Source organism: Aphis gossypii, chromosome 3 (assembly GCF_020184175.1).
Source record: "Aphis gossypii isolate Hap1 chromosome 3, ASM2018417v2, whole genome shotgun sequence".
NCBI classification, from domain to species: domain Eukaryota; kingdom Metazoa; phylum Arthropoda; class Insecta; order Hemiptera; family Aphididae; genus Aphis; species Aphis gossypii.
This window is the reverse complement of record NC_065532.1, coordinates 54158297-54176450: the sequence shown is the minus strand read 5'-3', so window position 1 is coordinate 54176450 and position 18154 is coordinate 54158297. Positions and strand designations below refer to the sequence as shown.

Genomic DNA, 18154 nt, shown 5'->3' with positions numbered 1-18154 from the left:
TATGCAAAAAAAGAAAATCTTACAGCAGAAATCAACAAATAAACCCAACAACCAGCAGATACCTAATACAAAATTATCATAATAGTATATTATATCTATATATTATTATTGCTGTAATTGTAAGGCATTACATCAGCATAATAGTCCTATTTATTTAATCTACACATTTACAATTTACTAGATAATACAATTGATAAAAATCTAAGAACACATTTTGTTAAAATATAATTTCATAAAACAAGATTGATTTTGATTTAAAAACAAGTAAAAATGGAAAATGAGTCTCAAAAAATTCACAAAAGGTACTAAAAATTTAAAAGACTAACAAAATAAAATTTTTAATTTGAGTTCTCTGTAGCACGAAACATATTTTTAGTTTACTTCGCTATTTTTTAAGCATCTTATAAGAAATATGCAAATGCTATAAAATCCCAACCTAGCTTATAATCAATATTACTAAATTACACTATTTTTATGTATTTTTTTTTATTTTTCATTTTTATTGTTATCATTACTATTTGTTCAATGTTAATGTAATACATATTAGTGGGTTAGTTGGGCCACCGAGTAGAAAAATATAAAAATACTTAAATACACAAAATACTCATAAATATTATTGTAAATAGAGTTTATTTTCTCAGTCAATCTATCAATAAATAAAATAAATAAACTTTACATAATACATTAATGTCTTAACACAATCAATTTAATTTTGCACATTCATAACATTTTAAAATTAAAATTAAACTTAAATTACATAACATGAAAAACTGAATGTTTAACGTATTTACTTATTTTTAGTATAATTCATAATAATACAATAATACAATACAATCATAAATAAAAATAATTAAATCTATTGTACAATTAATGTTATTAAAATCATCATTCAATTTTACTACACGTTCATAACATTTATTTCTAGTCTCATTCATAATTTAATTATACAATACCAACATAGTTATTTTAACTAAAAATACATTTACCACAAAATGTTAGTTAATAAGAAATAAAGTATTAACTAAATAACTAATACAAAAATATATATTTTTTTTTTACTTAAAATCAAATATTCCAAACTGTTCTATGTAAAGGCTCTTGTTATTTTTAAAAACCAATGGTATCTTAAAAATTCATAAGTTGTATTAAAATTAACAATAATTCATTACTAACTAATAGTTATAAAATATGAGTTTACAACCAAACACAGATATTAAATATGATTGGTTAAGAGTTATTTCCATTAGTAATTGGTCAGTAAAAGTCAATTATGGTAGCAAAAAAAATAAATATACATATATTATTACTCATTAGTCATTATTAACTACAAAATGTACAACATTAAAGTATAATAATATAACTGTTTTAAGTTCAAAATAATTGCCATTATTATATTTTTAGTTTAGATTGTGTAAATAGAATAAAAATAATGTAGTGACTTGAATATCACAATATATAACTTACTTTCTTGTTAAAAATATAATCAAGTATAAACAATATAATTAATTTATTTTGATGGACTGTTGAGCACGTTCAATGTATAAATTTAACAATTTGAGCTTTGCTCCACTTAGACTTGATATATGAGGTATAAATTCTCGTGAACCAAATACTTTATATAATGAGACCATACAGAATACAGCGGACTTCCGGACTGCACTATCAGGATTATCGTAGCTCTGCAATAGACCAGACATAATCTCTTTTATTTTATCAGTTACAGGTGGACTGCCATAAACATCAATTATTTTTGTCATCATTTTAATTGCAATCAAATTGATTGGAAATTCTTTTGACAATATTAAAGGTGTTATTATTTTCACAACTGTTTCTGTGTGTAAAGATACACTTAAGGTAATTAAGCATTCTTCTGCAACTTTAACAACAGATTTATATGAATCACAGACTAAATTTATTACTTTCGATATAATCAACTCAGTGTAATCGTGAAAATAGGTCACTAATTCTGACTTTTGAACCAAATATACAACCAAAGTCATTGTATTTTCTCGTATAATTGGTTCATTGTCTATTAATAACTTAAAAATAACTGTTATTATTTTTTTGAAATTATTTATAAGTTCACAAGAAGAACAAGTTTTAATTAATTCTTTTAGATGAATCAATGTTGATTGTGTATAATGAAGCTGCGGAGTATCTTTATCTAAATCATCAAGAATTTGTATGATTCTATCTACTGTAGTGTACTCATTATTTAAATTATGACTATTAGTTTCAGTGTGTATAGATAATTGATTAATTTTAGATTCATGTGAAGCAGCATTTATCTCCTCAGGAAAATGACATTTTAAACGACACTTTTGAACTTCATCAGTAGATTGTTTAAATGACTCATGTATTTTTTCTGAATTAAAAATATCAATGATGTCAGGTTGTAAAGGCGGCGAAGCAAGATTTTTTGGTATTTGACTGTTATGGTAATTTAGAGATGTAATTTGATCAACACTACTTCTTCTTACTCTAATCTTCAAAAGTTTAGAAAATATCTCTTGATACTCTTCAGGTAACTGGGATAACCGCAAAGTGATTTGAGATTCATTTAAACTATACAAAGCTAGTATAGCTTCCTGAGATGCTCGTCTCAATTCAGAGCCTTGTTTTATATTATTATTACACATAGTCCATCCGATCATTTTTATCAATGCTAAAGTAGCATAATCTTTTTTATTATTTACAACAGAAAGAAAAATTGACCCTGAGTCTGCACTACCAGCTAATTGTGAAATGTATCTCATAGCAAATATTTTTATTTTAACATTAGGCGTTTGTGTAGGATCTGTAAGAAATTTAAACACAGCAGTCAACTGTAAATCACAAGGAAAATATGACCTTATAATTTCCATTGTTTTTAATATTTTTGCGTGTACAGAACCAAGTATATCAGAGCCTCCTTTATTGAATAACTTGACTAGAAGTATATACAACCAATATTCTAAATATTGACTATGGGTAATAATTAACTCATTAAGTACATCTAAAAAGAGACTTATGACTTTGGTTTGAGAATCCATGAACATTTTAGTAAACACCTCTGTTATTTTTGTTAGTAATAATTTACTCAGAATATTTCCTTGTTGAAAATATTTTTGTAAACTTAACAAGCCTTCCTTACGATTATTCCAGATTGAACTTTCACAGCTTGATATTATATCTTCAATATTAAAACATTTCAAACTAGAGTTTTTCCAAATTTCTTTACGTAGGCTACATTGTGATTCATTTAAGTAAAATGAATCTGAAAATCGCTTGCGAGAATCAATTCTACGTTCAGAACAAACACTAGATGTTTCACTATCATCACTATAATCATTAAATAATCCTTCTAAAACTTTTCTTGGAGACTTAAAATAATTTTTGTTACTCAAAGCATCAGTAATAGCAGATTCGCCTTCTTGATTCTGTATTAATATCTTTTGTGCCATTATTGGTCTAGGTTTAATTAAGCTAGTTGATTCTTTACTGTTCATGTGTGATCCATGAATATTAAATCTATTGGGACTAACTTCTCTACTAGAATCTCGAGATCTAGGTATACCAGAAATAGCCCTATGTGATTTTGTTTGGACAACATTTGATTTTGAAGATGGTGATCCATAACAACTAGCTGATTGAGATAATGATACTTGAACACTTGATCTTCCTTCTCTGTCTGTTTGGTGTGCATCTTCATTAATCTTTTTGGTAACAGATTGATTAGACATCACAGGGTTGAATTTTTGTCTAACAAGTGTTGCATTTTGAGTACGAGCTTTTGATTTCTTAACAGCTTGCAAATCTATGGCACTTCTTGATCTTACAGATATATTACTATGTGAAGAAGAGGGACGATGAGAAGTCAATTTTGAACTTTCAGTTATTACAGATTTTGATAAGCATGAGTTGTATCCAGAATTTGTCAACAACATTTTACGATATGTTGGCTCCAACTTATTTAATAATATTTCTCCATGCTCAGGAAAATGCTCACAAAACCCCCAATAAGCTTTTCGGGACAACATCCGAGCACTTGAATCAGCATCTGAAATACCCTTTTTAATGCAATCCTGAAGTATAGTTATGTGTCTTTCTATTGCTTGAGATGGCCATTTACGCAGAATTTGATCAAAAAATTCACAACATGCACGGCGAATATCTTTTGACTTTGATCCCAAACTATTTGCAAGAATAGGTATAATACGAGGAGCATGGGTATATTCTAGAATAAATCGTATAGCAACTAATCCAGATGAAGCAGTTACTTTTGCTGAATTTTGTATTAGTTCTATTAAATTGCTAAAAATGGACTCTGTAAAGTGGTTAAATTTATTACCCAAACGTTGGGATAAAAATGCTATAGTGATACATGTTTCTCTTACAACTTGGGATCGCAAATCTTTAATAGATACTTGGAAAGAATGTTCTAAATATCTCAAATTACTGAAAAACTCTTCATATTTTGTAGCTCCAATTAATACAAGTGATCTTATCTTCTTTAATGAGTCAACACGCTTATTCCATTGTTCATTACTATCTTGAATAGATTCGTGTATCTTTTTCATAGTATCATCTAAATCTCGTACACTATAAATATTTAATGTAGGAACCTCTTCAAAAGACCGAATAAAAGTATCTTCATCAACTCCACAAGCATGTGAAGCAGATAATGTTGATGACAATGTAGATTTTCGTACAAAATCAACCTGTTTTATTGGTGTAGTTGAATTTGATTTTAGAGGTAAAAATGAAGTTGGTCTTTTAATACTACCAATGACATATTTAGGTGCAAATGTACAAACACGATCTGGCTCATCGTTGTTAGTCAAACTAAGCCCAACAGAAGTAGTTGGTGATAAATTTACAGTTGATTTAATTTCATCAAATTTATTCATCAAGTCTGTCATTTTGTTTTGAGGAATAGAATATTTTTTTTGAATATCAATACGTAACTTTTCTCCTACATGCTTATACAAATCAACAAGTGTTTCAAATGCTTTTTGTCTGACTTGAACATTAGGATCACTTAAAAGTTTTATAATCATAGGTATAATTTTTGATATTGTAATACAATTTGCTCCAAATTCTTCAATAGTTAATAATAATAATTTCATAGATCCTTCTTTAACGCTAGTATTTTTGTGATTAAAAGCATTCACTGATATTTTGTCAAATAGCGCCTGGGGGCTTATGATATTACATTCCATTAATTTCATTATAAGAAAAAGTGTTTTAACTTTAATTGGTTCTTTACTATCACCGATTCGATCAATAGCTATAGGTAGTATGTTAGAAATGTAAGGTCTAAATTCTATTCTCATTCTGTTGATCAATTGTGTGATTATTTCAATCCCATACTGAGTAACTTTAGGATTGCTATTTAATAACCATTGAACAATACCATCAATAAACATTCCAATATCTGAGCATTCAATTGAATTACCTGGTTCTTCTAAATAAGTAAATAATTTACAACCTACAGTTACCTTCATTCGAATATCAGAAGTCAATAATAGAGGTATAAAACCATCTAAATCATGTGGTAACCCAACAGCCATTTTCTTAGATGATAAATATGTTAGAGAGAGGTTATGTAGAATACTATATTATATGATTAATATCCTGCAACAAACCAAAATTATAATTTAGTAAAATGTTCCAGTAAAAATAAGTAAAATATTGGTAAGATAATGAGTTAAATACATCTCAAGAATAATGAAAATATTGTTAAATGTAATTGATACTATTTAAATTATTATTTTACTACTGTTGGTAAAAAATAATTGTCAAAAGTAGATTACTATTGCCTAACTGGGCTATTAATATATATTTTGAAAATAAATAAAGTTAATTAAAGAATAAAAATAAAAATCAATAAACTATATTATATAATATTTTTATATTTTATTTAAAACATAATATTATATTATTCAAGTTTGTCTAGTCTAGTCTAACTTTTTTTTCGTGTTGGTAACTTTTTGAATTTTCTTTTCAAAAAAATAAATTGGATTTTTTTTGAAGGATTAATAATTTTATTATAATGCAAATGTCAAATTGTAAATATAAGCTTCAATTTTCACTTAAGTTTATGAAATAAATTCATAAATTAGTTCAAATGTATTATAATAATAACAATAGTCAAATATCATAATAAAAGGTACCTAGATAACATTAAAAATTGATTTTAAATTATATTAATTAACAATTTGTTAATTTGTGTACACAGTTAATACTAAATGATAAATTAATGACAGATGACAATTTATATTATATTGATAACGTACTTCATATTTGTAATTTGTTGACAGTTGACACTAAAAAATCAATTAAGGTATTTGATTGTTATTTTCATAAATCGTATGTAAATAATTTAATAATTATCTTCATTCTTCAATCTTATAACGAAAATACCTATCAGAGTATCAGACGAATATACAGAATATAAGACATTATTCATAAAAGTTTTAGTCGGATCGATGAGTGGACTCTAAATGGATACTTAATATTTTTATGAACAATGAACATTATAAGACGATATACCTACCTACCACTGTAATAAACGTCAATACACGATAGTACGATAAATGGATGATTATATATATATATATATTATAGATAATTCATAAACGAAATAATCGAATGTAGTTTTCTAATCAATATTCTTTTGGCACTAAAATAGACTTTCTGTATTCCCAGTGTGTGCCCATTTGACGGTGCATCATAAGTTATAACTGGCAAACTAAATATGAAACCACATTGATTACTTGAGTACAACTGAGTACACACCTATAGGTTACAAGTTACAACCTACTTCAACTTTTTAATTTAAACTTTTAATGTTTAAAGTGTTCAGACAAAGTTATTATAACACCCCGAAAAATTATGATGATATCTGTGACACTTCACACCATAGTACTCATTTATATTGGACCCAAATAATGAGTATCTATAATGTCAAAACAACCGCTACTCAACATCCTCGGCATAATGACAAAATTAAATAGGTACCCGTGGTAGTGGTCACGTGACTTCTATTTCGATACTCGATAAGCCTAACCTCACAGACGACCATCTATTTTAAAAAGTACGGCATTAACAGTATTGTTATTTATTTGTTTGTTGTTTCGCCGTTTCAGGTTAATCGACATCTCTAATTTGCCTATTGGTGTATTTAGTATTGTAATTTATAGTAATCGTATTATTTTTAAAAATAATCGTCTACTTCAGAAGACAGAAATGTCGGAAAACGATTCTGAGAGCGATCTTGAAGTAATTACTAATGAATGACTCACAAAATATATTATTAAATACTAAATATCTTATTACTACTTTTGACGTTTGTTTTTAGGAAAATCCACGATATCATGAACGGACATTGAGTCGTAGTACAAGTAGAAGCCATTCACCAAGTGGATCCGAAGCTGAAGAAAATAATCAGTAATTACTAAAGTTTTTTGAGAAGCAAGGTCAATATTAAATGTAAATATTCATTAATGTTACAGGGAGGAAGTTGCTGATGAACAAGGACCAGAAGACGAGAATATAAATTCTGAAGATGTAATTTTTTAATTCTGATATAGTTAATTGTTTGTTGTGATTGCTACTTTTATATTTGTAAGGAATATGATGAAGATGACCGTCCAGCTAAGAAAAAAAAGAAAAATGAACGTTTTGGTGGTTTCATCATTGATGAAGCCGATGTAGATGATGAAATAGAAGAAGATGATGATTGGGAAGATGGAGCTGGTGAATATGGTATTGTCGCTAATGAGGTTGATGAATTAGGACCAACTGCAAGAGAAATTGAAGGACGTAGACGTGGAACTAATCTTTGGGAGTAGGCTTTAATTTATAATTACACATATTTTATGTTTTGGAAAATAGATCCAATACTGATTCATTCAAAGTTTATTCTACTTATTTTAAATAATTAATTATTATAATACATTTTTTAGCACTCAAAATGAAGATGAAATTGAAGAATACTTACGTAAAAAATATGCAGATTCTTCAGCTACAATAAAACAATTTGGAGATGGTGGAGATGATATGTCAGATGAAATTATACAACAAACTCTTTTACCTGGCGTCAAGTAATATTTATATTATATGTGTATTAAAAATGCATTAAATTTTAACTTCTGATTAAAGAGACCCAAACTTATGGATGGTTAAATGTCGTGTTGGTGATGAAAAAAATACTGCTTTACTGTTAATGCGAAAGTTTTTTGCATACCAGTTTACAGACAATCCATTGAAAATCAAATCTATAGTTTCTCCTGAAAGCGTGAAAGGCTACATATATATTGAATCATATAAACAAACCCATGTGAAATCAGCCATTGAAAATATTAGCAGTCTTAAAATGGGATTTTGGAAACAACTAATGGTTCCTATAAAAGAAATGACTGATGTTTTAAAAGTTGTTAAAGTACAAACAGGTTTGAGATCTAAACAATGGGTTCGATTGAAAAAAGGTTAATTTTTTCAGTACTAAATTTTATTTTAAACAATTAAAGTACCCAAAACTTAATTTTTGCAGGTTTGTATAAAGATGATATTGCTCAAATAGATTATGTGGACTTAGCACAAAATCAAGTACATTTGAAACTTTTACCAAGGATTGATTATACTAGACCACGTGGGGCTCTCAAAGTATCAATGGTAATTATTTTTGTAATTTTTTTTAATTGTTATAATTTAATATTTATTACTAGGATCTAGAAGCTTTAAAGAGAAAGAAAAAAAGACGTCCTGCAGCCAAACTGTTTGATCCAGAAGCTATTAGAGCTATTGGTGGTGAAGTTACCAGCGATGGTGACTTTTTAATATTTGAAGGAAATCGATACAGCCGTAAAGGATTTCTATACAAAAACTTCTACATGAATGCTATTATAACAGAAGGAGTCAAACCTACACTAATAGAAATTGAAATATTTGAAGACTTTCCTGAAGGCGTAGACATAGAATTAACATTATCAAATAAAGATAATTTAACAAATAGTCAAACCTTATGTTCTGGAGATAATGTAGAAGTATGTGCTGGAGAATTGATAAATTTGCAAGGAAAAGTGTTATCTATTGACGGTGATACAGTTTTGATCATGCCAAAACATGATAATCTTAATGTAAGTAACAGTTATTAGATACTTAATTATTATTATTCATCTATTATTGATGTGTTTTACTATTTTTTTTTTATCATTATTCTGTTATACTTCTAGTTATGAAAAAGTATCTTACAAAATTATAAAGGCATTTTAATTGTAAGAAACTTTATCTAATCAAAACTTAGGAAAAAAAATTTAGTAACAAAATTATCCAATAAAAAAAAAATAGTAAAATTTATTCTAAACTTGTATTTTATTATCTATTTTGAACAATCATTCTATAAAATTAATATTTTATTTTATTGAGGTAGATAAAATATATTGATTTATTGATATATATTATTGAAATTTGCTATTAACTTAACCAGGGTTTGTTATTTCATGTTCCAATATTTGCCTAAATAAGTATGCACTAAGTATCAAGTATGTACTAAAAATTGGGAAAATATGCATTGAAAAATTTCAGAAATATGCATTTATGTGCACTAAAAATCTAAAATTGTGCACTTAAATATGCAGATTAAAAATAAAAGAAATCATAATTAATATTTGAATAATTTTTATCAATGTTGATGAATTGAATGCTACATACTTACACATGTCACAACAACGACTGAAATAGTCTAAATTCGAGAATAAACTATTATAAAATTATCAAAAAGATGAGACTTTGTTTTTCAATAATTGTTTATGTGATTAACCGAATGAAATAATGACTACTGCGTTATTTTTAATAATCTTTGTGACTATTAAATATAAATTTTTAACCAAAAATATACTAAAAAAGCCCGAAAAAAAAGTTAATAAGAACGCATTTATAATATACCAAGTAAAACTTCAAATACTTAAATCATGGTATTTTGAAATGAACTATGTTCTTTAGTAATAAATATCATAGGCGTGCACAGGCCTCTTTTCCAGGGTATGCAAAAGGCTGCCACTGGCACCATGGCGGATATAGAGGGTAAATGGGGGAGGGAAATTCCCCCCGTTAAATACTCCTATATCTGGCCTTGACTAGCACCTTTTGTAACTTATTTAGAATATGTACAGTTCTGGTAAAATATATATATATATAAATATTGAAATGTCTTACTGTTTAATTAAATCAATTTTACTTAAAACTCAAATATAAATAAAAATAACAAAACTTAAAATAGTTAGAATCAGGTATAATAACGTTATAACATACAACTTGTAAAAATAAACAAAAATTACGGACATATTTCGTATAATAGATTATTATAAACAAAATTAAATATAACACTTAATTTGAAAAATGGTCTTTGGTATGTGTGAGGCTTTGTGTTCGTTCAGGGTAGCAGCTGCATACCCTGCATATCCCCTGTACACGCCTATGATAAATATGACTTTGAAAGATTGATATGCAAATACATGAACTCAGAATCCCTAATTATAACTCTAGCTAACTCGGCAATCCAATGTTAGATTTCAGATTAAATATATATCAATTTAATGAACATAAAATTTTTAAATTACTGTTATTATTAACTTAACCATATTTGTGTTATTGTGTCTCCTTTTTAGGTTAGGTACTTAGGTAACGGTTACCTATCTTATTTCTTTCTGGTAATTTCTTTAAATTAATTCTGTTTATTGAAATGTTTTTGGATAGGTACATAATAGATTTAATGTTTTTGTCTGTTACATACACAAATTAATTTAAAGATTTTTCGACCCCTGAATAGGCTATTTGGAAAGATTGTTTCCATATTTTATTGATAGTCATTACAAAGTAATGTTGCACTGGAAACTACAAAGTTTTAATTTGAATGCCATTTGTCTGAATTATTGGGATGCATGGTCACAGACCAAAATACATCTAAAGTTATAAAACTAGACTACAAATCCTTTCAGTCTTAAGGCATCTATGCATGTGATCAGTGGCGGATCTAGTATTTTATTTTAAGGGGACGGCAATATTTTTTTATATACATATTTTTTTCGTGATAATAAGTTTTACGTCACAGCTATATTCTTACACATCTTATGGGCCATGAGAGGACCTAGCTAGGCTCCTCTGGCCCCCTCCTTAAATCCGCCTCTGCACAAGACTTATTAAAAACAATCCAGAAGTTTTTTTTTAGAGGTTAATGAAAAAAAGGAACATTAATTTTTATATAACTATAGTATTCAACTTGGCAGTTTTTGGTATGATAATAATTAATCAATTATTATATTTTGATTTTGTTAGTTGATTGTTTCAATTGATTTTGCATATAATAAACGTTCTATGCTTGTAGTTTTGTAGAATATAAAAAATATTCAAATTAAAACACAAAAGTAGTACAAACTATTTAAATAATTATATAATAAATATTTGATATACATATTATATTATAATTTTATTTTATATTATTTACAGAATGTATTATTGAATTTATTCACTAAAAGTACATATCTAATGTACTTCATAGCGCATTTTAAAAAAAATAGTAGACCTGAAATATTTGTTATAAACTTATGCATATGTCATAAAATTTATTCTAAATTAGAATAAAAAATAATTGTTTTTAAATAATTATATTTTTAAAATTAAATTAAGTATTTGCAGGTGTGGCTGTTCAGATTTATAAAGTTTTATAAAGCAAATTAAATTATAATTTATTAATATTATTATAGGTGCCGCTGGAATTTATGGCAAACGAACTATGCAAATTTTTTAAACAAGGTGATCATGTAAGAGTAGTAGGAGGACGTTTTGAGGGTGATACAGGACTCATTGTTCGTGTAGAGCAAAATCGAATTGTATTATTTTCTGATGTCACTATGCATGAACTTGAAGTTTTACCTCGTGATTTACAATTGTGTACAGATACCGCTACTGGAGTAGATTCCCTTGGACAATTTCAATGGGGAGATCTTGTACAATTAGAGTAAGTATTAATATATTTAATTCTGCTTTGACACAATTTACATAAATATTTTAATTTATAGCCCACAAAATGTTGGAGTGATAGTGAGAATTGAGCGTGAAAAAATGCATATTTTAAATATGGCAGGAAAATTGGTTGAAGCTAAACCACAATCTTTAAATAAAAAAAAAGAACATAGAAATACAGTAGGAATTGATGGTCTGGGAAATTCAATACAACGAAATGAAATTGTGAAAGTTATTGATGGTCCACATACGGTAATTTAAAAAAAAAATGATGATAGACTAAATATTCTAAATCTGCTATTATAGTTAGTACTATAGTATTCGACTAATATATTTCTATAACTCAGGGACTGCATGGTGAAATTAAACATTTATATCGCCACTTTGCCTTTTTGTATTCTCGTTTAATGACAGACAATGGCGGAATATTTGTTTGTCGTTTAAGACACATTGCCTTAGCTGGAAGTATAAAAAACAAAGTAATATATTAACGTATATCTGTGTGTTTATTTTTTATTTAATACCATTGGTTTTGAACAATTTAGCTAGCTAAGAGTACAATACAAAATGGATTCTCATCCCCACAAGCTGTATCACCAAGGCGTAGTGACTTTGGCCAGTTTGGTACTAAAGTAAGTGTAGGAATAGGAGAAGAAACTTTTATGGGAATTGGAGGCAAATTTGGTGGTGTTCGAAGAGATATAAGATTAATTGGTCAGACTATTAGAATTACTGTTGGCCCTTACAAAGGTGCTGTCGGCATTGTAAAAGATGCAACAGAGTGTACAGCTAGAGTTGAACTTCATTCATCTTGTCAAACAATATCTGTGGATCGGAGGAACATAACAATTATTGTACAACCATCCAATGATAGAAGACTAACATCGTCATATTCAAGAACACCAGTTAATGCTTTAACAACTCCTGGGTATCGCGAAGGAGGCAAAACTCCTGTACAAGGTTTAATGACTCCCAACTATGAAGTTGGTAACCGTACGCCACACTTTGGAAACATGACTCCATCTCATGATGGTTCAAAAACACCCACTAATGCTTGGGATCCAAGTTCTGGATACACTCCTGCCAGAATAACTTATGAAGATTTAGAATATCCATTGGATTCTGATGCTTCTTATGGACAGTCTCCAAATACATTGTATAGTTCTTCAGTACAATCTTACTCACCGTATCAAGAAATATCACTATCTGGTTGTAACAGTATGTGTCATAATCATGATTATTATCTTGTGTAAATGTAAAATATTGTTTTTATATTATTATTTCAGGTATTAATTCTTTTATAAATACTCCAAGTCCAATTGACACAGATAGCCCTCGTAGCTTTTATCCAGCTTCATCGCCGCTAGTAGAAGAATATCTTAAAGACCAAATATCAAAATCATAACTCATTTATTTATCATGTTTAAAAAATAAAAGTTAAAAATAAAGTTTTTCGACTATTTAATAATCTACATCCCTCATAAATCATCATTCAAAAAATTAATTTAGCCAATAATACAAATTAATGTTTAACACAATTGTTGTGCAAACTATTATTTATTGCTTATGCTTATGAAAACACTATTTTTATTAGTTAAATGTACATCTAAAAATAAAATCATATTTTATTTATTCTTTTAAGACTTAAAAATATATACAGGTATATAAAATTTAATGGAATTAACATACTAAGCCACTAAGATATTCTCAATTTCATTTTCAATGTTAATAATCAATTACTGAACTCCGAGTTGGTGAAGTAAAATTGGAACATATTCATCATATTGTGCCAGATAGAAATTACCAGCAACAGGTGTTCCTAATTTGTATTTCTTTGAAAATGCATGAATTGAAAACTTAAAACGATTTTTGGCAGTTCTAAAAATGTATACATGTTTAATATTTAGATTTGTAAGTATTAAGTAAATAATTAACTGTTTATTGCAGTAGCATAATTATTAATTAGTGATGATAATGGTGGTAAGGTTTATATATATGTTACCTATTGCTAATATGTGGCTCATCAAATACCAATTTTGATGGTTGCTTATACACTAATAACACATAGCGATGAAGTCCTACAAATATAAAAATATTATTACTAATTAGTAATTTGTATACCTTTAAATTAAAATATTTACTAGGTAGGTACCTACCTGTTTTTGGAGGAGTTGCAGAACCAACATATGCAGTTAATGTTTCCCCCATGTTCACATCTCCTCCTGGTATGTTTCCTATCAACCAATGATGAAATTCCTTTAATTTAGGTCCAGCATCTGGGTCTGAGTAAAGAACAATAAAAATATTATTAATCTTTAAGTATAGGTAGTAATGCAGTATATATTGGTAATGTACTAACCAGTCAAACATAATGTATAAAATGAATAAGGTTCAGCATTCCATTTAACTAATGGCTGGTCTTTCACCTGAGTGGGTGTTAGCTCATTACCAAGTTCTGCTTTCAAGCCACTTGGATAATATACCTTTGATATTTTTTTATAAAAACATTTTATAAAGTTTTAGATGGTTTGATACTTATCATGTTTTATTTTTACTTGTAACATTTCCTTTGGAGCAACAGGAATGACGTCCGGTACGATTAATTGTTTTTTCATAGCTTGTTCAACATTGAACTTACATGCAGACACGTTGAATATGGCCTATAGAACCATTGATTTTACAATATATTTTAAAAACAATAATGATTGTATTGATATCATATTGAATAATAATTCAATTTGGTTTTAAACTTTAAAATAAGCATTATTAAAACCCAAAAAATAAAAATATAGGTATTCTTACCAAACATAATATTAAAAACTTCATCATATTTACTCTCAATAGTTATTAATTACCTAACTAAATAATGGAAACTTAACTCATAAAAACTGCTTTACGATCAAACCATAAATAAACTTATGAACTCAAAAATTCTCGCTTATATTGTTAAATAGATAGGTAAGAAATGAAAATAATCGTGTAGATATAACTATAAGTAGGTATACCTGTTTTTTATTTTCAATGCCCCTCTTTAGTAGCTAAGTTATCTATCTTCAATGTTGTTTATTACAGAATTACCTAGGTACCTACTTAATATTGTTTTACAAATTTGCTATCATTAGTGTAAATTGTAAAATTAGCATATAAAAGTACTTATATATCAGGGGTGGCCAAATGAACCTGTTTGCGAGTCATATGGACAAATACAATTTTACTAAGAGTCAAAATGTTTATAATTTATAAATACATTTTATATAATTTGATAAATTTTAATTAATTCTTACCAAAAAATTTAAATTTATAACAATAGTGAGTAAATTTTTATTTTATAAAAAGGACGCGAGCCACATGCGATCACTCCCATTTTAGATACATACCATTATAGGTACTACAGGGACGCCGTCGTTTCGTATTTTTTTCAGCGTGATACTTAGAGTTTAAAATTCTAATTTTATTACACTTGAAAGCTAATAGTATTAATACTTATTTATAACCTAAAAGCAATTAGTTATTATCTCATCTATACAACCAAATTTATTTATATTATAAAATTAACGATTTAACAACTTCGGACCATTAATTTACCTACCAAAGCAATTTCTTGGATTTTGAAATTTGTAAGCCAGGGCCATATTATGGTAAATAAAAAATAGGGTTTCCAAAAGACACCCTGCTACCCCCCTTCCTCAACGATACCACTGGTATACTGATTTTATAATGATCTATATTTGTTAATTTTTGGGTTAAAATATTCGATTTTTAACTTTTTAACTCAAACATAAATAACCAATATTTGATATTTGCACCAAATGTTTCTATCATGTTACATAGGTACAAAATAATATTTTGACTATTTAGCTTTTTATTTTCAATTAATTTCAAAATTATGATACCTCATCAATTTTTAGAAAAAGTAGGTATCAGCAAAAAATATTATATTTTATAATGTAAAAGAAAATAGGTATATTCGTTTGAAAAACAGAGTCTGTATCTTCAATTTGTATCAGCTATAATTTTATTAATGTATTTTATTTATTTTTATTGTAATTATTTAATTGAAATTATTTTGGCTGAATAAATAAAAGTTAAAAATTCTAATTTCTAATTATAAGATTTTGAATAACTACTACATTATGAAAGAAGAAAAAGAGCATACTTTATGGATCATCCTATAAATATAGGTTAGATTAATACCTGTAACTAGATACCTAAATAATTATCATTTCTTATATACATTTATATTCATGGCATAAATAGTAGGTATAATTATAAAATAGGTATAGCTGATAAAAGTAGATAAATACCTACTTACTTAGGTTTAATTTTGTATACGCATATTTAACATAATACCCATAGTTTCCTACACTACCTATATTTTTACCTAATACATTATATACGAAGATGTATTTAAATGTATAATACTATAATATGTAAATTGACTGGTGAATAGTTCCTGAAGTTAATTAAAATAATGCTCGAAGAATTAGGTGTTAGGTATACTTAGGTATCTAGATAAAAATAAAATAAATTTGTAAGTGCTAAGTGTTATTATGTAAATAATTAGTGGAGAAGTGGTGAACGAACATTACCGCAGTAATTTGCTAACTAATTAATGGACAATAAAATTCATCTAGTAAAATTTAAATGTTGGTATATATATAAATTATTATAATATATATGTATACGAATAAAGCGTAGGTAATCGGTGCGAAATACATTATAATATTATCTACCTATATGGCTAGATGTCTTAGGTAACTAAATAGGTCTTACTAGGTCTGCAGTTTTTAATATTTAGGCAATGGATCACTCATTATTTTAATAAACTTAGCTGGTTAGGTTAACCCTGGTCTCCGCCTGCCACATTCGTAGTAAAAATTAAAAATGTATACTGACTTAAAAAAAAATCAGTTTTTATATTCTTGGTAGCAGAGAGATCAAAATTAAGATAAATTTACTAATTGAACTTCTATATAAATATAGATTGTACTAAAATATCTCTTTTAAAAAATAAAAAAAAACTAGTGTACCTAGGCTGATATACCTACCTATAAAATTTACTTAAATTCATAGGCGGATAATAGCTAGGTCATATTCATTAGTGTATAAACACACATGATTACGTTTTGAGTGAGCTTAACCCCCCTCTCACATATATCCCCCATATATATCCTTATATTTTCGATTTTAATGCTGATAATTAAATTGAATTCATTGGTAATTTAATTGGAAATACCTATCTAGCTATACTTAACCCAAGTACATATTGAATATTGATGTATGTATACTGTATAGCTAACCTTCTTAAAAAGTAAAAGAAATCAAAGTACGTCCTATGTTATGTAATTATCATAATTCAAAAAATAGTCTGAAAGTGGGTACCGCTCTGCTGTACATTAGGGGGTGAGGTGGACCTTCGATTAGGGTAGGTTAAATTTGAATGCAATGATAGGTATCATTGTATATGAAAAACGATTCTGAACGGAGATGATTTGTCAGTCTAGAATATTTAACGTTAGATATAAATACAAACAATTTTATGAATTTTGAACAACAAAATAATTTGCAAATATTCATAATTTTGACGAATTTTTTTCGAAATTTGAACTTCAAATGCTAATAAAAAAAAATTGTGCCTATGTATTCTTATAATTTTTTTAATCATTATAAGAATAACATATGAGGAACTTTGTATAAAATTTTCAAGTATTTTGATTGTGCCAAAAAAATTTTATCGACACTTCAAAAAAAAATTTTCAGAAAAATTGAAAATTTTAGTTGTCTATTAATAGGTCAAAAAAACTCAAAATATTTTGAAAATTTAATCACGTAAAGAAAATGCCAATCTAAATAACTGGTAACATTTTCAAGTATCTACGACTTATACTTTTTGAATAATAAGAAATATTTCAAATCGTTTGAGGATAAATCGTTATCGTTACGCGATTTCGTAAAAAATTAAAGTTCAAACGCACTTAAAATTTTTCCTGTAATGATGCTTCGAGTCATCTCTATAGCTACTTGAAGAAAAACTTATGGAAAACTTAGTGTTTTATTTTTAATCCTTAGTTATAAACACAAAACATTTTATGATTTTTCAACTTCAAAATTACTTGCAAATTTTCGCGTTTTCGACAGATTTCGTAAA

The 18154-nt window shown here is 27.3% G+C and overlaps 3 protein-coding genes across 3 annotated transcripts; 1 reads left to right on the top strand and 2 right to left on the bottom strand.

The window, feature by feature from the left end:
• Positions 1 to 836: 836 nt before the first annotated feature.
• Positions 837 to 6641, bottom strand: LOC114124971 (CLIP-associating protein 1-like). Its single transcript, XM_027988434.2, has 2 exons — positions 6279 to 6641; positions 837 to 5616 (listed from the first exon to the last, which is right to left on the bottom strand). Exon 2 carries the CDS (start codon positions 5550 to 5552, stop codon positions 1503 to 1505), a length of 4050 nt encoding a protein of 1349 aa, XP_027844235.2. The 5' UTR covers positions 5553 to 5616; positions 6279 to 6641; the 3' UTR covers positions 837 to 1502.
• A 416-nt stretch (positions 6642 to 7057) lies between these two features.
• LOC114124969 (transcription elongation factor SPT5-like) lies at positions 7058 to 13457 on the top strand. Its single transcript, XM_027988432.2, has 13 exons — positions 7058 to 7263; positions 7343 to 7431; positions 7497 to 7551; positions 7614 to 7831; positions 7950 to 8087; positions 8146 to 8471; positions 8537 to 8658; positions 8712 to 9122; positions 11748 to 12001; positions 12063 to 12258; positions 12354 to 12485; positions 12552 to 13224; positions 13293 to 13457. Exons 1-13 carry the CDS (start codon positions 7231 to 7233, stop codon positions 13409 to 13411), a joined length of 2766 nt encoding a protein of 921 aa, XP_027844233.2. The 5' UTR covers positions 7058 to 7230; the 3' UTR covers positions 13412 to 13457.
• Positions 13458 to 13619: 162 nt separating this feature from the next.
• Positions 13620 to 14976, bottom strand: LOC114124960 (protein D3-like). Its single transcript, XM_027988415.2, has 6 exons — positions 14809 to 14976; positions 14562 to 14666; positions 14366 to 14489; positions 14163 to 14288; positions 14009 to 14084; positions 13620 to 13884 (listed from the first exon to the last, which is right to left on the bottom strand). Exons 1-6 carry the CDS (start codon positions 14833 to 14835, stop codon positions 13743 to 13745), a joined length of 600 nt encoding a protein of 199 aa, XP_027844216.2. The 5' UTR covers positions 14836 to 14976; the 3' UTR covers positions 13620 to 13742.
• Positions 14977 to 18154: the final 3178 nt, after the last annotated feature.